The 23,792-nt window shown below is 35.4% G+C and overlaps 1 protein-coding gene across 4 annotated transcripts in view; it reads right to left on the bottom strand.

Moving 5' to 3' along the window:
- Nucleotides 1-1,995: 1,995 nt before the first annotated feature.
- LOC117108826 (casein kinase I-like) overlaps nucleotides 1,996-23,792 on the bottom strand; it is a 58,223-nt gene continuing 36,426 nt past the window's right edge. For all 4 annotated transcript variants that reach the window (XM_033250980.1, XM_033250989.1, XM_033250997.1 and 1 more), the window contains 7 exons: nucleotides 21,992-22,226; nucleotides 19,064-19,149; nucleotides 14,804-14,888; nucleotides 11,953-12,101; nucleotides 7,803-7,868; nucleotides 5,641-5,825; nucleotides 1,996-3,163 (listed from right to left, as the gene is read on the bottom strand). In XM_033250980.1, the coding sequence (XP_033106871.1) occupies nucleotides 3,112-3,163; nucleotides 5,641-5,825; nucleotides 7,803-7,868; nucleotides 11,953-12,101; nucleotides 14,804-14,888; nucleotides 19,064-19,149; nucleotides 21,992-22,226 (858 nt within the window). In that variant the 3' untranslated portion in view covers nucleotides 1,996-3,111. The remainder of the gene's footprint in view (nucleotides 3,164-5,640; nucleotides 5,826-7,802; nucleotides 7,869-11,952; nucleotides 12,102-14,803; nucleotides 14,889-19,063; nucleotides 19,150-21,991; nucleotides 22,227-23,792) is intronic.

Genomic DNA, 23,792 nt, shown 5'->3' with positions numbered 1-23,792 from the left:
ATTTATATGTATATATGTATATATATATATATATATAATATATTTATATATATATATATATATATATATATTTATACAGTACCATCTACTGTACCAATTACGAAGCTCTAAAGTACAAATCTGTAATAAGAAATGCTACACATGCTTTATACATATACATCAACTGCAAATGGTAATGAGGAATATGAGTGTATAAAAAAATTCCCCAAACATGACTCTAATCCAGCTTATGTGAAGCCTTAAGGCCAACTCAGACAGCTTTGTACAACTCAGTCTAACACGATTCTTCGTCGGTGGATAGTTATAAGCCATCGTGAAAAATATTAAACATGTTTAATATCTATGGCGCTACTGCCCCCAACACAAACCATCGCATCTGCATTTAAGTCACACAGATCCGACGCGTTTACAAATTCCGTTAGACCATGTCTTACGACTCTGTCTGAGTGGGCCTTTAAACTAATGAGTAATTGAGGCTTTCATTGGAAGTTGAAATCCGATTGGAGGCAAATGATTTCACACTCTACGGTATGCCGATACCACACTAGTACCGTATTCGAAACATACATGTTAAAAATAGATCAATGTGATACACCCACTTACTAAGCATTTTAAATGAAAAGACAAGATCTCTATAGATATACTATTTTATATAAGAAATGTTACTTGTGAAGAGATTAACTCAACACCGTAAACACTTGCTCGCCGATTTAATAAATATTCCTGGCAAAATATTACCATCTCTCTGGAGTTCATTTGTTTTTATATATATTTAAATGTATACAGTATGTGTATATATATTTACATACATATATACATATTTATGCCTATATACATACATATATAAATATATATATATACACACACATATATATAAATATATATATATATATATATATATAAATCAAGATAGCCATTAACACTGATTAATTATATATAAATCCCTTATTCGAGCACTGTACTTTCTTTTGATATATATATATATATATATATATATATATATATACACATATATATATATATATATATTTACACACACATATACATATACACACACATATACACCCCCACATATACATATACACACACATGCATACATACATATGTATGTGTGTGTATACATATATATGGATAAACAAAATAAGTAAATGAATTATTTAGTATTTTCTAACTACCATTTTAAATGTCTTAACTAACTTAAGTGTCGAAGTACTATTATGTCTGTCAACCATTTCATTAACTGAGGCATACATGAAGAAACATCAATTACGTCAATTTTATTAATTATAAAATATAACCAAATAGATAAACAATACCAGTGCTTAAATTTAAACACGGCATAGACACTTTTTATACAACTGAATTAAAGGAACTTTTCATTGAAGGACTATGATTGATTTGATTATAACATCTTGTTCCTATTTGAGCACTGTTATTATTATTGTATTATATATATGGTACAGACTGTCTCTTATACACATCTAGATGTGTATAAGAGACAGGGGCCGTAGTGTGTTCTAGACGCCCGAACATAACATTTGAGGCATTCTGGGCTATCATTTTTTTCTTTTTCTCTCTTTTTTTCCTTTTTTTTTTCTTTTTTTTACCTCCCAAAAGGGGGGACCGGGGCCGGGCCGGCCCCCCCCTAAATCCGCCCCTGATATATATATATATATATATAGCACTACATACACACAAGTACTCAAGATATGGGACTATTGTATCTACACAGTGATGAAATGTAACTATTGCAGTAACTGCTTGCAGTTCATTTTGAAAACATTTTATTAGGACAAGACTTTTTATACCTTGCTTTACTAAATATACTGCCCAATAATGATTTTTTGAAATAAAAATAACATTTAATTTTTAGCTTGTTAGCATGCCTACCACTAATCCTCTTACATGAACACAGAACATTTTTTAAACAACAATGTCATCCTCCTCAATCACATTTTACCTCAAGTACTTTTTCTTTTTTATTTGTCAATTTAGTTGTCAATAAAGTTTTACATATTTATCTCTTCTGCCTATATGCTTTTGGTGGACCATTTTGCTAAAAAAATATATATGTTATTTTTATTTTTTCCCACCCTGATGATTTTTTTAAAATAAAATTTACTAAACAAGGTATAAAAACAATCTTGTCTAACTAGGTACCAGTACACAAAATCTTGGGCTTAACTTTTTGAAACACATCATACATAGAAAAAGATTGGCAGACAGAATAATAATGGGCAATGACTTAATAGTACATCATTATCTCTGGAAATGTTCATTTTTTTAAACAAAGATGAGATACCTTTATGGCACAACATTTGCACCCATTTTTAAGTACAAAAATGGACTGATAAGGCATAATGTTGTTGGTACCATACATTAACCTCAACTTATAGTAATAATTATAATAATAAATAATAATAAGATAGCTTACTATACTTCAAAGATTTAGCAAATAGTATGAAATATTTTCGACAATAATACTAACAACAACAATAATATAATAAACAATGTGCCAGTTTCTCTATAGCACTTCATGCCAAAAAGGCCTATATGAATTACATATTATTACCTCAGCCATTGCATTAAACATCAATGCAACACTAAGCTCATTTTTTTTTTGGGGGGGGGGGGCAATAATTCTATTGCTGCTATTAATCAGCACATTGGTATAATTATTCAGGTAATTAACAAACCTTGCTTGTAATTGAGAACAACAATGAGAATGTTTTTATCATCTTCATTTTTATTTGCAACATGAACCCTCAATTCAGCACCTTTGCTTAAGTTCGCGAATTCGGTTATTTTATTAACAAGTTGTCGTCATCCAACTCCTTCTCAACTCGCTGACAACCAATTCATCATTAATTCTGCATTGCCACACACTTCTTTAGCATAAAAAAGAAATCTTTATTCAAATTGCAGAGAACCAAATCACTATACAGCATACATCTTAATATTATATGCCTCTCATCATTCTGTCATTAATTTTTCAATTAAAAGAATTGTAGGGTCAAATGTTTTAATAATTGATCCGTGTTGATTATTACAACAATATTTTATATACTTGTGACAGCTGATGGATTCAACAACAGTTGCCCAGCAAGCCTTTCACTTGCGACGACTGGTACTTTTCTTCTTCCTTCTTTTGAAACAGCAACATCTGAAAGGAAACACAACAAAAACAACAATAACAACATGATGTATAATTAGTCCCCCAGTATGTTGCCTCTGTGGTTGTATACGTGTTTTATAAAGTATAATCAATGTGTCATTATCAATGACAATAAATATTTCAGAGCAGTTTTGTGAAATGTGGAAATGCCATTTCAGATGAGAAATGTTAATGCCTAAGTATTTCAGACTTGATACGCATTCAACCTGGAGACCGTATAAAGAGATAGGAGAAAATATAATCACATTTTTGGAAAAATAAATATTCATAACTTTACTTTTAATTGGAGAGAAGACATGAACATTTGATGCAGACCAGGATTCAATTTTAAAAGCAGAGAAGGGCAGCAAATCAAATGATGGATCTTGAAACGATGATGGTAGGATGAAGTCATCAGCGTAAAGAAAGGAGAGGCAATTGAGGTCATCAATAATGTCATTAATAAAGCATATGAATAAACTGGTACTGGTACTGGTATAAGCATTTGTAATGTGCCTCTTCCTTGAGGTTATAAAAGCGCAGTTCTTTCCATGGTCATTGGGTTTACATGCTTTAAGTGTTACTGCTGGTAATCAGCGCAGGAGCAGGCAACCCCACCAGGAACCCATTTATACTGTACTCCTAGGTGAAGAGAAGCAATGCAGATAAAAGTGCCTTGCTCAAGGACACTAGCAAAATGCAGATAGGGATTCAAACCCCGAACTTGAGGTTGGGAAACCAAACCGCTCCTGCAGCGCCAAACCGCCTCCATGGTTAAAGGTTCTTCTGTGATCTTAAAGAATGTTTTCCAGAGACAATACCATTAAAAGAAGTTTTTTAATTATTATTCAAGGTCTTTATTCAGATTTAGATAAAAAAAATTACAGACAGCCAAAAGGCTGTCTACGAATGTATTACAAAAATAGCAACGATATACAGTTAAAAACACCAAAATTTAAGAAATTCACAAAGAAAGTATTACAAAAATAGTTATACAATTAAAAAACACCAAAATTTAAAAAAATTCACAACACAAACAAGGAAAAAAAACCCCAGGGATAAGAAGCACAACACCAGACAAAAAACCAAATTAAAATGAAAAAAAAGTGGAAGAGATAAAAAAATGCATGTAAAAAAACACCAAAAAAATTAAAATAAATTAAAAAAAGCCAAACACAATTTACATAGACAGCCAATTTCTTATATCATTTGAAGAGAGGGACTGTGAGCTAGCCAAACACAAGAATTAGCATATGTACCAACAAGAAGGTCCAAGGTTATGATGAGTATCAGGCAATATATTAATATATGTATATATTTACAAAATGGGTCTAACTGGAACCAAGCAAACGTGTCATATACAGTATAGCAGAGTTACAAAATCTATTTGTTCTACATTTTGGAACCTACAGGTTATTAGAGTTACGGAGGCTACGACTATGTCGTGAACTATTAGATGGAGGCAGAAATCGTCTAAATGTTTAGGAATTGAGTAACTGATTAGCAAACTTAGATGTTAATTGCTCTCTATGTTCTTTAAGGGAAAATAATCCAAGATCACAGCAGGCTCGGTGTATGATTGGTAATTACCACGATTGATTATTTTGATCGCACATTTCTGGACTCTGTCAATATCATTACATTGATCTTGGGTAATAGAGGGGTGCCACACTGGTGCAGCATATTCAACTATTGGACAAATGTATGACATATATACAGCCACTAAACTTGAGGTTCTCCTGAATACACACTCCAAGTAGTTTACATTGTTTAACAGATTCTATATCAAAACCACTAATTTTGAATTGGGATCCAGGGATAGGAGCACAGGAAAAATTTAGATTCATGACTTTACACTTAGAAGGCTTAGGGACCATGTTATTGAGTGCACACCAAACATCCAAAGAATTAAGTTGCAGCTGTAGATCACCAGTGGGTGCAGTTTTAACATTTACTACCTCAGCTAATGTTAGGTCATCTACATATTTCCATCGATTATAAGAATCAACCACTGCATTGTTGATCATGATAGTAAACAGCAGCGGACACCACTTGAGATATCCATGCTGCGGGAAAATGTTTCTTTAAATCGGACCTTTTGAGATCTTCCACTTAAAGCTACATATAACCGGGGTAATGGAAGGCGCAATATCTAAATCAATAAGTTTCTTGATACTCAACAACCACTAACTATTATTATTTTCAATACTGTATTTCCTCAGGCAAAATCATACCTTGGGTATAAATCCACCCCTTACTTTACACCCAAGTTTACATACCAGCCTTTCCTTGGGAAAAAAGCCCAACGTATGATCTGAATGAGTAGCTAAACTGACTTTTTACAAAAGTAAAAAAAAAACTGGCTTTGAACTAGCTATGCAGTGCTGAAAAATCAGCTTTTGGTCCACCTCCTATAATCAGAATAATTTCATGCTGAAGGGGGGTGGGCTTATATCAGAGGAACTATGATACTAATGTATACATACTTTGTGTCCTCTACAACCTCAACCTCAGCCTGTGCTGTGATGGGAGCATTGGAGTGTCCAGCAGTTGGGTCATCGTTGACTAACTCGCCATTGGTTGAACTAACCACTTGTACTGATCCGTATTTGTCACCAACAGCCAACGGTGGATTTAAGTGATGTGGCAGTTCAGTCCAAGCTTTTGTTTGCTATAGAATATATAAATGCAAATAATTTAGATTAGCATAAAATAGATAGATCAATTAAGTTCTATGAAAAATGGACTATATTTAATGTGTTATGCCAGTCTTATTATTGCCAAAAAGACATTATAACTAAAGAAAGTTTATATGTTTTTTTTTTTGTTTTTTTTTTGTTATTTTAACCTGCCGGCTGTATAGCCTTAAAAGCCATGTGGGAAAGCCATTTTGTGATTTGGCCATTATTCGGCAGATTTTTTTAATTTCTGAGTTAGCTTTTGACAAGAGCCCCCAAGCAATAAGGTACCAGACCACATTTAACCTCTCTTGGGCAGGTTCTTTAGAGAAAAAAAAACATTAAATAGTTGATGACATCCCCTAATTATCAATCATATATCAATAAGTACTGGTATTCAGCAAATGAGTTTGAGTTTGGAGAAAGGTAAAACATTTGGTATGGCTTGATACTTTATCATTTACATGTTTCTAAATAATCAGATTTATGTCCCAACTAATGATCTTTTTTTTAACAGCAGAAATATCAAGTCATTTATAACTTATGAGAATCAGATCAACTCTCTTTTTGGCATGTCATAATTTAGGTATAAATTCTGTCTTCAGATTAATTAGCATCGACATTATGATGCTTTGATCAGCACACCATGTGTGATATTCTCGCAAACGTAGGCTAAGCTTTAAAATATTACTCAATTATCTTTTAAAAAGTTAAATCAAGTTTAGTTTCATTGGTGTTATTGTCCTGGTGCTACATGATTAAAATACTTTAATACTGAAAGGTTTAATTATTGGCCAATGTACAGTAGAATCCCTCATTTACGTACGGCACGGGCCCAGAGCCGTTCGTAAATTCGGGTATTCGTAAAATCGGGGTTGACCCAAATTCCTATATATTTGCACTGGTACTACTTACACTGGCATAAACTAGGCCTAGCTAGGCCTACAGGCTTACGCAGCCAAGTCTGAGGGGGGCCTAGGCCTACAGTTGGCAGCTTCTAAGCATTCTGATCCCACTCTAGGCCCTGCACAAATTTGTTTTTATCGGACGTTTTTACCTTCTTAAATACCTAGATTGTGGATTTTATTCCAACACAACTTCCATAGATACTTGTTTATTATATATATTGGTCATTCAATAAAACAATCAAGCACTATGTTGAATTTTAAAGCTGAAAACGATGTTTGAAAGAGAAGTAAAATTTGTCACATGCACATGTGTGAAGCCATAAAAAACACTGACTTTTGAAGAGGCCCGTTAGAGGGCCTCCTTCACTTGAGAATTACATAGTACTATATAGTATGGTGTGTTGTGTTGTATACATGGTAATAACAGGTACAATTCGAGCGGTTTTTTTTTTTTTAATCTTTCGCTTCAATTTTTATGACGTCATCACCTTTATATTACGTTCGTAAAATCGGGAATTCGTAAAATCGGGGTTCGTAAATGAGGGGTTCTACTGTATTTGTAAAAAGTGTGGTATAAATCCATAATATATAATAATTTTTTAGGTTTTGGTGGCCATTTAAACAGATGAGGTCATATGGCTTCAACAAATTAGGCTGACTCAATTTTTATTATAATGTTGTAGCCCCAATACAAAAATATCATTATATTGTTGCCTTTTGAGTATGTGATTCAATGAATAATAATCTAACAATTAGTTTTCATTATTGCCCTGATAATCAATGTAACTGGTGGGGGTGAGCTCAATTAATATAGTGTAGGTACACTGACAAATTCACTGGGCTATAATAAATGTGTAAATTCAATCAAAAGGAAATGTAAACTATTTTCCACTATTTTTTCATTTTTCATGAGTGAGTATATTTTTAAAATTTAAACATTTATTTTTTATCATACTTGTATGCACTTATCTGCACTGGTCTACTATGGAAGAACAGTAACCACTTACTCAATGTAACCATTCATAAAAACAAGTAATTAAGTAAAAATACATTGCATTTTACCTTAGAAGGTCGTGCATCTCTGGATGTAGGCTGGCCATCTGCTGGGCTTGGCGACACTGGCGTTGACTAAAAACAAGCAAAACAGTTTCGATTTAATCATTTTTGTCTATTTCTATACCAGAACATATCAGTAGAAGCAGTGGCAGTGGTGATCAAATATAATTGTCAATATGTGTCAAAATTAAAATCTGATGTTCATGTCACTCCTATCATAAAAAACCAAACCTAAATCCTGACTTCTGTCCAAATACTGGCAAATTTTTAACTTTCCTTTCTTATAAAAAATACTTGAGACTATTGTGCGCCCACGTCAATCTTTTCCTACAGGAAAATCAGCTTTTTGGTAAAATGCTGTCTGCCTATCGTCGGTTTCACAGCACAGAGACTGCATTTATCCGTGTTCAAAATTATCTGCCGCTGGCAATTGACGAACAACACGATGCCTTTTTGGATTATTCCTCAGCTATTAATACTGTTGACCGTTCTATTTTGCTCCATCAATTATCCACATATTTTGGTATCACAGGCAAAGCCAATCTGTGGATTTCCACATACCTTTCCTACCTGACCCAATCTGTGGTTGTTGGTGGCATCTCATCTTCTTGCCATCGCCTTGCTGTGGGGTTCCACAGGGGTCAGTCGTTGGACCGTTACTGCTCATTCTTTACACTAACCCTCTTGAAGATATTGTGTTATCTCATGGTTTAGGCTATGTGATGTACGCATGTGACAAGCAAGTGTATATCAATTTTTATCCTATCGAGCTCTCTCACTCACTTTCTAAGCTTAATTCTTATGTGGGTGACTTCAAGTGCTGGTCATCTATAAGAAAGCTCACTTATTGTCCAAGAAATGGAATTAATCCATTTTAGCTTCTGTAATTGAGCCCCTGAAGCGATGTCTTTATGGCTGTATGATTCTTGTGTCTACTGCCCCCAACGAGGGCGTAGACACTATGTCATGATGTAGCAAATAAAGATGGCAGAAAAGGGTGAATCCGGTTTAGACATGATGAGTACTACTATCACCAGGCAGGGGGCACTCTATTGACAATCAAATAGCGTTCGGAACTCAAACAAAATTGCGTTCGAAGAAAAATGAATGAAATGATAAGGCAATTATAAGAACGGAATAAGAACAGAATAGGAAAGGAAAGATTAGAAACTGTAAGTGAGGAAAAGAAAAGGAAGATTTGGGAACACACAATGAAATAGGAAGGAAATAGAAACAAAAGGGAAAGAAATAAGACTTTGGGATGAAAAAGGCAAGTTATAACAGGCTATGACATGAGAAGAAAGCAACACACTATGAAAGAATCTCTAAAAACCGGTGTGTGGGCCAAGTTGAATAAATTGTTACAATTACCAAACTACTGTATTATTTATAAATAAGCATCAAACTAATTGTTAAACTAAACCAAAACCCAAAAATATTGGATAAATAATTAACGGTACATATTGTACATTTGTATATAGTTTATTTTCTTCTCTGTTGTTAAACGCCTCAAGGTTGTGACAATAACAAACAAGCATTTTTAAAGCGCTCTATACAATAAGGTCTCAGAGCACTAGCTAACTGTGCAGAACTCGATTCTCCTAGAAAAGATGGCACTTCAGTTGTTTTTGAAGACATCAAGAGATAACGAATCAAGAGATATTTACGAATGAAAGATGGAAAGTCATTCCAAAGAGCAGGAGCAGCAACCACATGGATCTCGATCCATACTTTGATTTTAATTTGTTAGGTTGAAGAAGGTGTTCAGGACTTCAGAATCCTAGGTGATAAACTAAAAATATGGTAGGAAACATATGATGGAGATTTCCCAATTAAAGCCTTGAAAGTAAGTAGGAGGATCTTAAGCTGTATGTGTTTCTTGATCGGCAACCAATAGATATCACGCAGAACAGGAGACACATGCTCGCGCTTCTTAAGCTTGACCACCAATCTGGCAACAGAATTCTGCAGACGCTGTAATTTTGCTAGTTGATAATCAGGCAGACCAATACGTAAGGCATTGCAGTAATCGATGCTAGATGTAAAGAATGCATAAATAAGCCTCTCACTTGGTCAAGATACTTCCGGATTTTGCCAATTTTGAGAGGGCAAAATTGGCAGAACTACAGATTGTGTTTAGGTGCTTGGCCATTACTAATTTGGAGTCCATAGAGACACCAAGACTACAGGCACAGGGTGAACCACCTTATCACCAAAAGTAATAGGGGTGATGATGTGTTTTAAGAAAGTGAGATGAAACATAGATGACTTCTCATTATTTAGTTTAAGTTTGTTGATTACCATTCAGTTTTTTATCTCCTTCATAGTCTTGGATTTCTGCAAATGTTTGTGGCACATCAGAAGAGAGTGATGTGGTGCACATTTGAATGTCATCAGCAAATGCCATAACATTAGGATTGTATTTTGAAATAATATCAAAAACTGGGGCAATATACAAATTAAATACAATGGGCCCTAAAACGGAAACTTGTGGTACACCGCAAGACAATATAAACTCAGATGAAAGTTACCTATGGAAAGAAATTTGGTACAGTCAGTGAGATAGGACACAAACCACTTATGGGCTGTTCCACGTACCTCACAATGATGCGAGAGCCGATGTAACAAAACACCTTTGTCTACTGTGTCGAATGCAGGGAAGATCAAAAAGAGCAACAATGCCTTCCTTTCCACTGTCTACAGCATACAGAAGATCGTTGTAAACATGCACTGTTTCAGTACTGTGGTGTTTTTTATATGCAGACTGACACATAGCATGGAGTTTATTAACATCAATATGCTTCTCAATCTGCTCCACAGCTACCGGCTCAAGCAACTTGGAAATAAAGCATTAATTAGAAATGGGCCGATAACTACTAGGAACACTCAAGTCTAATGATGGTTTCTTAATCACAAGAGTAATACATGCTTTCTTCAGACGTAATGTTTGGAACCCTATCATACCTTCATTCTTGCTCCCATTACAAACTTTTACATATGTAGTAGTATGAGCATTTATTCCATTTATTACCCACCTTGATTTCCTGGCCTTGAGTTGATAATAAGCCTAGTCTAAGGCCTAGCTTGGCAAGGGACAGACAGGTATGTACTGTATACTGACCTGAGAACGTTGTTTAACACGTTGGCTGCCAGCGACAAGTATACTCGCCCACAGGGTGTTGCTGAGGGCGCCAGGGACGAGGAAACTCATCAAAATAGGGGTAACATCCTAGCACAGGGGTGGGCATGAAAATTGGTTTGAGGGTCAAAATGAATTTTTGATTTAACACCAAGGGCCGCACCTAAACCTTGATGTTTACAGTCTGCTTCAAAAATCCTTAATGCACTGCTTTTATACCACTTTATTCTCAGTTTTAACATTACTTTTTACTGATGATCGGTGTCGGGCCGTAAAAAACAAGGTGTGTTCTAGCAATTATAACTTCTTTGCTATACATTATAGAACCACAGATTCAATGGCTGGTAGTTTGGGGAAGATACATCTAGACGATAACGTACAAATGACGTATGTTTGTTTGTTTGTTGTGTTATGTTGCCGGTAGTACACTCAAGCGGCACAAGAGAGGCGCCCATTGAACATACACCGACCCATGCAAAAAGGAGACAAGATAACTCGCACTTGGCACAGCCATAAAAAAGTTTATTGTTTATAATCACCTTTAAAACAGTTGAAATTAATTTTTGGTGTAATTCAGTGATTTATAATGACCAAAATATCATTTCTGATTCAACATTCATGATCTTTGCGCTCTCCAATACTTACAGTACATTAAACATAGAAAATGTGAAATGAAAGTTATTCGCGGCATGACAGTCGATGTGTCTGTGATGATTTATTTGAGGCATTTCGTCAATAAATCATTGCTTTAAACTGGGTGTCTGGTTTTTAAAAGGTGAATTTCTGTTCAGGCATTTATTCAGCCGGAATTTAAATTGATTTACTTAAGTTCTTTAATCCTATAGCTTTAGGTATGACCTACGTAAAGAAAGCAATTCTATTACAACAATCCAATGCCATCCTCTCATACTCAGCATCCTCCTTTTTATAATCCTGGATACACCACTGATACATAATGATAAAGTCCCAAAAATAAGTAAGAAAAAACGAAATGTTTGTACTAGTAAAACTGCTTACCAACTGTTTTCCTGTCCAATCAAACTCATTGTCAACAGCATAACCTTTTCTGTTGTATAAGTCTTGGAATATTTTTCGTAAGTAGCTGTAATCAGGAGTTTCAAAGAAATCTAGCCGTCGTACATACTTCAAATATGTTGACATTTCTTCTGCAATTATAATTTAAATATAATAATAAATTCAAATGATTTGCTAATCAATTCAATTTTTATTGTCACACACACTAAATACGGTTTGAAATTCTGCTTGTTTGTTAACAGATTAAGAATAAAAATATACTTATTGAAACAATCACATAATAAAATTTGCTGCAGCAAATGATGTTATCTGTTGTTGTTATGTTGTTATCTGAAATAATATCAAGTACGTAACTGAATTTTTTTTCTGAGGTTTATTATTATCTTATAAGATTTATATAGCGCACATATCCAATTATCGAAGAACTAAACAACATGCTTTGAAACATTGTCTATGTGTTGTGGTGCATGCTAGATCTGTAGAAGTCCAGTTTGGAAATATGTTAAAAATATCTTTACCAAAATGTAATTTAACAACCATTTCATCTTTTGCCACTGATGTTATATATAACATCCAATCCAAAACAATTTTTAGTGTCTTATCTATAAAATGTTGTTTATTAGACAACCAAAAGTCTGAATAAACAAAGGGACTCCCCCAATTGTCTATGTGTTGTGGTGCATCTAGATCTGTAAAAGTCCAGTTTGGAAATATGTTAAAAATATCTTTACCAAAATTTTTTCTAATTTAACAACCATTTCATCTTTTGTCACTGATGTTATATATAACATCCAAATCAAAACAATTTTTAGTGTCTTATCTATAAAATGTTGTTTATTAGACAACTAAAAGTCTGAATAAACAAAGGGGCTCCCCCAATGCTAACAGGCGGAGTCAGATACCGGTATTGCTATTGCATTTTACTAACTTTACAAGTTAGGCCTAGCTTATGCCTAGGCCTAACTAGATAAAGGTCTGTCTAGGCCTAGTTGGTAGACTAGGCTACCTAAGTAAATTATAATATCAGAGTTGCTGTGGGGACTTTGACTGTTATAGCAAAGTAATGGACTGCACGATGTCATTGATTCTAAACACCCTCACATTTTACGTTTTCATTAGCATAAAAAGGTATTATACTATAGTTTTTAATAAATATTGCAAAAGTGGATGTTGATGGTGAAATCAGTTTGTGCTTAGGCTAACTTGCCTTGAGATAATGGTTGCTCAAAATTGCAGTACAGTATGATATCAGCTGTGGAATTCCAAACGAACTGGACAAGATGAAGATTTATGGGTCACTCTTCTTATATTATCCTGGACAATGTGTAGACCTATATATTTCTGGAGCTAGGACTAATGATAAATCTCCTTAATGTTTGATTTTTAATATAGGAAACATGTTGGCTGCCGGCACCTTGACCTCTGGCTATTAGTGCCAACAAATTTTCACAAAAACGTGATGGAATAATGACAAGATGATTATTATTATTTTCAGATGCTCCAAATTTCTTTCTTATTCTTCCTTTTTTCTATGCTTTCTTCCTTATTTTCGTTAAATTTAATTTACTATATTAAATACATATTTACGCATAATATTTATATAAATATATACTTATTTATATACTTATTTATATAAATATATAAATAAGTATATCATTTCGATTAAGTATATTTTAACTGGACTCTAGAACTATGCCTGTGTATACATTGTGTCTGTATTTAACATAATTCAATCTTGTTGCTTTATTTAAATATTAACAAATAATATTATAAACTTTAACAATTACATTATTTCATGTAATATATTTTTCAAATAAATATTTAAACAATTTTAATTAATTAAATATAAACTCCAAAAGTAAATTTACGTAGATTAGATCTATAAAAATGGACATAGTAGTGATCCTTATCTATTCATTAACAAGAATAACATTTTCAATCTTCTAATTAATTTTATATAGCCGGAGTTAGTTTCGACCTAGGCAAACCTTGCTAAAAAGGTACAATTTGTTCATCAAAAGGCATTTTCTATGAATGGAATGAACTGTTCGAAGCACTCCTGTAGACCAAACGCAGACCCGTAGTGTGACTTCATTTGTGGGAGGTTCGTTTCAGTAGAAAGTGGACCCTTTGGCTTTAATGATCTCCGATACTCTGGAAAACATTTTAAATATATATCTACAAATATCAATTTTTCCTTTTTAAATGCAGACCTTCTCCAGTTTTTGGGCGGTTCGTTGTAGCCCCCTTAACCCGCTAATGCTACGGGGCTGCCAAACACAATTTAATCGTGCGGGAAATCCACTCTTGTGCTTTGCTAGTCCATTGTTTACATCCAGCACCCATTATAGGTCACATCATCAGTCGTGGAATCTATTAGCCAAACTTTCTGTAGCATCTACGGACGATCCGTAGAACTTGAGAACTCTGGGATAGACCTATTCTGGGCTATAGAGGGTTGGACTACAATAAAAACTACGCTAAGCAAACTTTTGCTCTGTTGTTTTTTTTTTTTCAGCACTATCTGTTTTTTTCCCCTTCATTTTACATGTTTGAAGTGAAATTAAAGAAAAAAAATCTAATCATTGTGAAAGAAAAATTTGTCCAAGTCTTATTTTAATGGTGTAGAAAACAAAAAAAAATATGTAACTCTACTAAGATCCAACCATTGTTCCCTCAAAGTAATGTTGTTTTCACATTTCTTGCCTTTTGTTTTATATAATACATATTATTATAAAATAATAATAAAAAGACTAAACTCTCTGTTTTTCATCTACTCAGACCATAATTATTATATCCATTTAATTATCCATCTTCTATATACTGTATATACCTGGATACTTGTCACACAGCACTTCAATGGGTGTGGCTCTCTTTGTGTCCCCTATTTTCTGGTAGCGTTCTTTCAATGTGTCAGCCTAAAAAACATGTATAAATGTTGGCAATATCTTTCAAAAGAATTAAATACAACATAATGTAATCATAATCTTAAGATGCTAATAAAGGTTGATGAAGATGATGGTAATTCTTATAATCAGGGTTTAAGCTGGCAAAAATCTTTTATAGCAATTTGGCTAATTTGGAATGAAAATAATTAGCCAAATTGAGTTTTGATTCGCCAGACCAAAGAGTATTGCAAGAGGCCTCACTGCCCTGATTCTGTATGCACGTAATGAAACGTTTAAAAAAGTGATATTGAAGGGAGTTAGCCGTTAACACTGTTGAATAAATATACTGTAATATAAATCATCAAAGGTACATATACAGTGTTTAATAAGGACATGATGGAACATCGTAGGCTACCCTGTAGCTTTCCAACGAATAAAGTCATATAAAAGTCATTGTGTAATAAAATGCCTCCGACGGGATTCAAACCTGCGTCCTCTCGCTGACAAGGCGAGCGTCATAACCACTAGACCACGAAGGCTTCATGGTTGAACAGGTCCAAATATCCACCGAGAACATTGCTACGCCTCAAGAGGGCGTTCGGCCAGATAAATCTGGCAATGCAGCTAGAAATACTGTTGTATATTATATACGATATTGAAGGGAGTTAGCCGTTGAAACTGTTGAATAAATATACTGTAATATAAATCATCAAAGGTACATATACAGTGTTTAATGGATGGTTTAAAAAAGTAAAATTTTCAATTATTGATTCTTTACTTAATATTTATGTACATAACACATATTAATGATAGTTAAAACAAAAAACTGTGCACAAAAAATATTACTTCATTCATTACCTTTTTGGCAAATTGGGAGTGAACAAGATAGAAGTGGCAAGAAAGAAAGAACCATGTGAAAATGAAGATTTACAAAAGTTATTCAAAGAACAAAAAAGTGTAAGGACACAAAGGAACTGAGAAAACAACAGATGAAGGTAAAACAGAGAACACAAAAATTGAGAAAGAATTTTCCATTGCCAAGAACTACAAGGTCATCAAAACCAAGTCCAAACTGAGAATACAAAATGATTAACTAAAAAAGCATTTTGAATCACATTTTGCTGGTCAGCCAAATCTAATACCTGTTCCACCTGAACTTGATACCCAGAAATGTATCCTGATCTCATGGATAAGAGAGTTTACCAAAGGAAGATGGGATTATAGAAGCTATAAAGTCCTTCAAGAATGGGATGAGTTGTGGTACAGACAAAGTCAAGACAGAAATTCTAAAATATAACTAACCAGTGTCTAGTAAAATTTCTACTTGCATTAATCACCCCCATATGGAAAATGGTTAAAGTACTTACTGCAGTAATATTACCTGCATTTATAAGAAAGGCAACATGAGTGAGGCTAGAAATTATAGGGAAATCTTAATTGGTGCAAACTTTGGAAAATTTTATCGATGATCATCACTTGGCGACAGAAAAAAAACATATGAGAGTAGCATAAGGTAGATATTCCCCCCGTGCCCCCTACTGGATCCGCCCTTAAAAAATTATAAGATGGATTCTTTTTGCAGATTCTAAAAATCGGCAGAGTGTGAAAAAATGTGAGAGATTTTGTGTACCGCAGCCAAACTGTAACTAACAGAACTGATTCTGGTTTCACTAAGTTACATATTTCATCAGCTTTCGGCAAATTTCAGCAACTGAAGAATTATCTTAATGACAGTAAATATGGTAACCAGAAGAAGGGTTGTTGAGGCATGCGTAAGAGCGAAGTTGTTGTATGGAATGCAGACATGAATCATCTTGGTAATCAATGTTGAGAATAATGGTTAGAGGAGGGTTTAAAAGGAAGGAAGATATCATTGAGCAACAAGAAAGCACTACACAAGATTGCAGTCTCATGTATCGCAATACTGACGTTGAAACGATTATTTGTTCAGTTTCACTACGCAACTTTTAAATGTACAGTGCAATACCTAAGATTTGTTGGACACATATGCAGGGGACCAAATACATCCGTAACCAAAAGAATGATGTTTGTTACAGCAAATAAACCGTATTACAGAGACCCATGGATTAAAATTGGAAAAATGCTAGGAATAGATGCTGACCAGGAAAACAACTCAATCAAGAGAAACTTCCAATGTTCTAGATGATGTCAGATGGAGGAACACTCATTGCTTCCTTTTTGTCAAAAAGGGGCAGAAATGTAGGCCTAACCTAGCTCATAGTACAAGGATTCATCGTCTAGCCAGACTACAGTAGTAACTGTGAAGCCTGTTTACAGGCCTACTGTACGTTGTAGTAGGCCTAGGCAGTACGTGCGCATCAATCATACAAATCCTTGCCAGCATTTGTGTTGACACACAGTGAAAATATGTCAAAATCATGCCTATATTTAATCAGTTATAACGCCTTAGGATGAACAGTGATCCCCCACCTTTAATAACATATTCAGGAAGCACATGAGTTGCAGTTGCATTATAGCTGATCGCACATTGTGACATCATCATATTGCCATCTGAATTCAAAAAACTGAATTTTGATCTATGATGTCATTATTTTTTTATACTCATTTGAGCGTATCTTGCTTATCCTTGATTGATCGTCTCTAACCTTTGAGTATGTTATAGCCGAGACAATTTCCTTTCCCAAATGTGTCCTTCATTTTTCATTTTGAGTCATCTCAGGGCCAATCACAATGTCGTACGCGCGCATTAAATATACAAATCCTTGCGCATGTTTTTGTTGACCTACAGTGAAAATTTGAGTACTTGAAGTAGGCAAACTGACCAGCCTTGGTAAAATCACAAGACCACAAATCACAAATGCAAAGAAAAAATAGTACTGTACAAACTAGACATCAACAAGTCAATTAAAGGAGGCGCATCAAAAACCTACTAGAGGAAAATCAAAACAGGGTAAAAATAAACTTGACAAAATACTTGATAAAAAAACTTGAGCAAAAGCGATATAAAAAATTGCTAGGCCCGAAAAGAAGCCACAAGCTCTAAGTAATCCAGAGGAAAAATTCAAGCTATGTCCTTTCAACTTGAAACATAATACATGGTGAAGCTATCATGTATGATAAAGTTTTTACTTCTCTTGAACTGCTTTGTTAAATTTAGCTGCGCTAATAGGAATACCAATCTTGGGAGTTTTTCAATAGTTCTGTTTCAGGGTTCTATTTTAGATCTGAATCAGCGGCGTAGTTAGGTGAGAACGGGCCACAGTGCAAGATTAATTGCCTGGCCCCTTGATGTGAAGCGTCAATAGAGGGCCTTAGGAGGTTCTGGTTCTGGTTAGTAAGGCTGACCTCTTTAGGAGTAAAGCAGGAGGGTAGAAATAGAGTCTAATGATAGGTAAGGTTCACCACCGCAGTTTAGGACGCGCAGCGTCAGTCATGAGCAGCCCTGCCTTACCACCTCAGGCTGCATTGGACCTGATACAGTAGGTAGGAAACTCGCAATCAATCTTTGCAAAGAAAACCACATTTGGTAGTGAAATCTCGGAGCGCTTAGGGGTGTGATGGGAGCTGATTTTGAAAAATTTGGAACCCAGGCCAGCTGCGGCCCCCTTGAGTCCACCACTGAATTGAAATATAAGAAGTTATGAACAATAATTACTCCTCTTCAGGGGCCTTTTTATCAATAGGTCTCTAATAGCACTGTCTACACTGCCTGTCCCTATGCCACTGATCTGAATGTTGTAGCCACTAATAATAATAATAATAGTGTCCTTTTATATAGCGCACATATCCATCTAATTTAAGATGCTCAGGGCGCTTGATATGTGGACTAGAAACTCGATCAATGACTTTCTTCGCCCCTAAGGGTCCCTTCCTGTCTGTGCTACCCGGTAACCCAGTACCAGCAAATCTTGTCGTCCACCACAGGGGCTGTCTGTTCAAGTACACCGGGTATCCCCCTACTCGTCTCGAAGGATGTACTGGGTTCTATAGTGCACACGAGCCATTGTATACACTAGGCCTACGGTTTATAGTCCTTATCCGAGAAGACTTGTTCTACCACCAGAACCAAAGGCGAGCGTGCCATTCGAACCAACGCCGATATTATGGCTATAGCTTGAGGCGCCCCAGCTAACCCCTCGGCCATTCGACTCACCACTACATCATAACACTTTTTTTTTGCTTGTTTGAGACACACAGTGAAAAAATAGAGTGATGGAACTTACCTTCAAACCTTGCCAAGGCAGACTACCTCTCAAGAAGTACATGAACATGTGACCAAGAGCTTCTAAATCATCTCGTCGACTTTGCTCTGTAGAATGCATGTAAAACAAATTGTGAACTAGCAATTAAAAATACTAGAATAAAAAATAGCAATCATTACGGTATACTGACAGTTAAAAAAGACAGGTCCAGGAGACAAGCATGTATACAGTTACCTGAACAAGTTAATATAATTATAATACGCATTCAGCCATCGGCAATAGTAATGATTTTGTATGATGCAAACCAAGACAGTAGCCGTGAGCATTTTCGTGGGCAAAGAAAGACACGGAAGCAGTGGCCTGGGGTTCAATTTGAATCGTGTCTCGCGTTCAATTTGCTTCAGTTGCCTCTGGTACATACTGAACTTGGATTGTGCGAGGTGATATTGTTTGAGACGGGTGGCCATGGGATTGAAAGGGCTCAAACATTTTTTTTTTAGTAGGCATCATTTGTTACAATCTGGCAATAAGGTGAATTCTCATCATCAGGCCTGTTACCATGCTTAATTTTGGATTTTAGTGCCAAATTTGATTAAACAAATTGCATATTTTACATGTTTTTACCCAAAAATGGTATTTTAAAGCTAGTCCATCACTGGAAGATTCAACAGACTGAATTAGTCACTAAAGATGACGTCATCAAAATGTGGCCGAGTGGGTACTAAGAGTTGTTTGCATCATAAAGTCCTATGCTAATGCATTGAGCGTAGTTGAAAGTGGTGTCTATTAATTCTTCTTTGTAATGAAGTTAGCATAGAAGATACTTCTTACAAAACAATGAATCAATCATTTTGAATGATTCATAGATTCATGAGATTACGGTTGATTTGATTTAATTTTCCATTCAGACTAAAAATATGAAGAATTTCAAGAGTTCCTTCTAGGCCCATCACTCGCAGGACTCGCCACATCCAGCACTGGTGATCGCTGTTGATTTAGAGCTACATATTTAGCTTAAATACTGTCACCAAGTCGTTGCAATTTCTGTATGAAATATTTAACTTATTGAACAAACTTAAATTGCTAAATTGTAGAATAAGATGTTTCTTTTGACTATGATGGCCAATGAGTTAGAAGAATGTTGTTTGTATGACACTCTAGTCTAGGGCTAGGCCAGTGTTCACGCAACAAGGCTATGCAAATATTTTAACGTTTTCCATTTGTGTCTTTTACTCGATTTCAAATCTAAAGGGTCAAATATTGTGACGTTAATAAAGAAATATTTACCACTTAGCTTTTCAATGTTATTTTACGAAAAAATGTACAAATAAATAAGTTTGAGGGGTTTAAAAACTGTCAAAGTTTACTCAAGCTTATTATTATTGTATGAAAAAACTGCCATCTAGCAGTTTGCTTTGATGTTATACCCACTATAACGGCTTTGGTTTGGTGACTAATTCAGTCTATTGAAATAAATATGGTATGATACGAAAGCTTTTAAAATTATCTACTGAACGATGTATGATCACACATTATATTAATTTAGTGCCCAGAAAATTAACAAAAAAAACATATTTTTCGCTAAATTTAATAATACATGTTTTATTAAATAAATACGAAAAAACTACTAAACCTGTTCGTTACTGATACTTTCACAAAAGTTGACCACATACAAAATAGAACACCAATAAAAATCCAAAATTCAGCATGACAACAGCCCATTCTATCTTAGCCAAAGCCTGGTGTTAAGAATTCTCACGTTTTTGAGAAAGCATCAGATGAAAAGTTTGTTTGTATTTTTCATAAATAAACATGTATTTTAAAATTTAGCCAAAAAAGTTTTTTGGTAATTTTTGGGTCACATCATCAACATAATGTCATCATACACATCATTTGATAGATAATTTTAATAGTTTTCATATGATACCAAATATACTCAAATTGGGTCTTGTTTAGTAAGATACTAGCTTCAAAATACCATTTTGGGGTCATTTTTGCTGGAGGTAACCTTCGACATACCGTAACTCCAAAATAATAATGGATAATGTCTGAAAATTGTATAGGTGTTTTAAGACCTTATCTGAGAAGACTTGGTTCTACCAACTTGGCCCTGGGCGAGGAGCAGCTGGAATAAGCGGCACCCCTGCCTTACCGCTTGGCTGCTTTACTCGCCCAGAAAAAAAAAAGAATTTTGCAATGTTTGCTAACAAAATGTTTCATCATATACTGCACATCATTCGATGGATAATTTTAATAACTTTCATATACCAAATACTGTATATTGAAATTGAATCTTTGCTTCAAAATAATATTTTTGGGTAAAAAATGTAAAATTTGCCATTTTTCAGTCAAATTTGGTACTTAAACAGCCCATTCCAGAAACTGGGGATGAGGATTCACCTTATGAATAAAAAACATTGGATAAAACTCGGAAAGAGGGATAAATCTGACAAAACAGGAAACAAATAATGACAATGGGTTCAAGTGACAGCATTCACCAACTTAAAAACATCGACCGGACATACTGTCATGGTTTCTGTACCTTGTAATAAGTTTTAAAATTTTTAAATATATTTATAGCTCATTAGACAATACATCTGAGCTCTGTCCGAAGTCCTAGGTATGTTACATACACTTCTGGAAGCCTAAACTGTTACAGGTAAGCTAAACAACGATGGCTTCCTTCATAAATCTCTTTTGGAACGTTAGCATAAACTTCCGGTGTTTTTCAAATGGTCCCTTTTATCCCCCTCATCAATGAACTATGTAGGGGAAGTTATCACATTAACTCCTACTGACTTAAAAAATTAGATGGGTATTGAGCTAAATGCTTTTCTAATTTCATAAATGGTCACATGCATGCAAGGACTTGTACAATGGCAGTGCACTTGAGTTAATCTGAAGTTTTTTTTAGCCAACTTAAAAAATACAATGAACATATCTCCATACCTTTTCCAAGATGCGTATTGATACTCATGTATCTAGCTGTTCCTGTAAGACTTTTGTGTTCTCTGTATGGTATGTGTTTGTTGGTCTCTGGGTCGATGTACTCCTTGGCAAGGCCGAAATCAATAATGTGTATCGTGCTTTGATGTTTCCCCGACTGTCTGCCTATTAGGAAGTTCTCTGGTTTTACATCACGGTATATGAGATTTTTACTGTGAACATATTCTATTCTGTGTAGCTGGAGAAGATAAGAATAAGATAAAATAATCAATTAATTTCTTTGCACAAAATGTCGTTTTGTACCCCCAGTCCAGTGGCAGACCTAGGATCTATTAAATGGGGGAGGGGTTAATGGCCACAACAATGGCCATTGAGGTGTGTAGCATGGAGCACAGGGAAGATTTGGGCGGGGTATCCCTCCCTATAATACAAAATTTAGGTATTCAACCTTTTAAGATTGTGGCAGTTCCAATCTTCTGCGGCAGGCAGACAAATTGTGTACTTCTAATTTTTTCAGTGTTAGTCTCACCAATCATCATTTATAGCAGTGGCGAACCCAGGGATTCAAAATAAAGGGGACCACGGAAGGACTTTTACGGATGGGGAAAATACCACATAGCGTCACTATTGCTGGGGCTGAGGTAAGAAAATTTATGATTATGGCACCTCTAGATGGCCGGAAATGGCAAAAATTTGAATATAATTTAGTTTTTTTCTCCTTTTTTTTATTATTTTGAAATTTAGGGGAAGGGAGGCCAGCTGCCCCTTTCCCCTTGTATCTACCACTGTATAAGTCTTTCTAACAGGCCTACTATTAGCCGAGTTTTTCAACATCAACTATGATAGGCCTTGTTTTAAAAAAAATCAGGAAATGCAGTAACATGGGCAGGAGTGGAGCATAAACAAAAAAACTATACCCTGCCACTAGAAAAAAAAAAAAAAAAATCCACACATATACTAAGTAGTTAAAAACAATGCCAGCACAAGAATTCCTTAACGAGCAGTCTCATACCCCCAAAAAGGGCCCACATTTAGCTCAGCCCCACCATGGTTGGGGCTTGATTGGATTGGATTTATGATTGGGCAACACACCGGAAGACACCCTACTCTTTTCCGAAGAGTGCACTGCACTCTTTTCCATACACATGGGTCATAAATGCACACGGACCAACAGGGGCGACGCCAGCAGTTCCCCGACGGGGTCCAGCTCCCCGACAAGGGGGTCCAAGCTCCCTGACAAGTGGTCCACCCCAGCCTCCCCGTGGGAGAAAATTGTGTTGATTATGGTATTTTTTTTATCGTGATAGTGTACACACCTCGCACATAACGGAAAATTGTATTTTCGGCAATCGAGATTTCATTTTCCCCGACAACCTTGCTGGAAATTCCCTGACAGGGGGTCCAAGCAGAGGGTTCAGAGGCCCCAACGGGGGGTCCTTTTCCCCCTGGACCCCTGCTAGCGCCGCCCCTGGGGACCAACAGCTTGAATTAAACATCTCATTCGAAAGACGGCGCGCTATTGTACTTGTACTTGTATTATAACTTGTATTTCAGCCCTCCAGCTGATACACAAGGTGTGGCAGCGATGGGAATTGAACCGGGGACCAAGAGATCTCCACGGTTTAGCGCCAGATTAGCCGACTGAGCTAAGCTGCTTTCGAGGTGAGCAAATTTTTAAAATAAAAACATCTAGATTTCTAGAAATAGCACTTTCAGACTGTAAAAATATGTTTTTAAAGCAGTGTTTTCAACAAAATGACATGACCTGAGCCTGCTCCCAGGATCCATGATATAATAGCCCCCT

Source organism: Anneissia japonica, unplaced genomic scaffold (assembly GCF_011630105.1).
Source record: "Anneissia japonica isolate Jap-2015-1 unplaced genomic scaffold, ASM1163010v1 scaffold26_len2425191_cov177, whole genome shotgun sequence".
In the NCBI taxonomy this organism is placed as follows: domain Eukaryota; kingdom Metazoa; phylum Echinodermata; class Crinoidea; order Comatulida; family Comatulidae; genus Anneissia; species Anneissia japonica.
The sequence above is the reverse complement of the archived record's forward strand: the minus strand, read 5'-3'. Positions and strand labels throughout refer to the sequence as shown.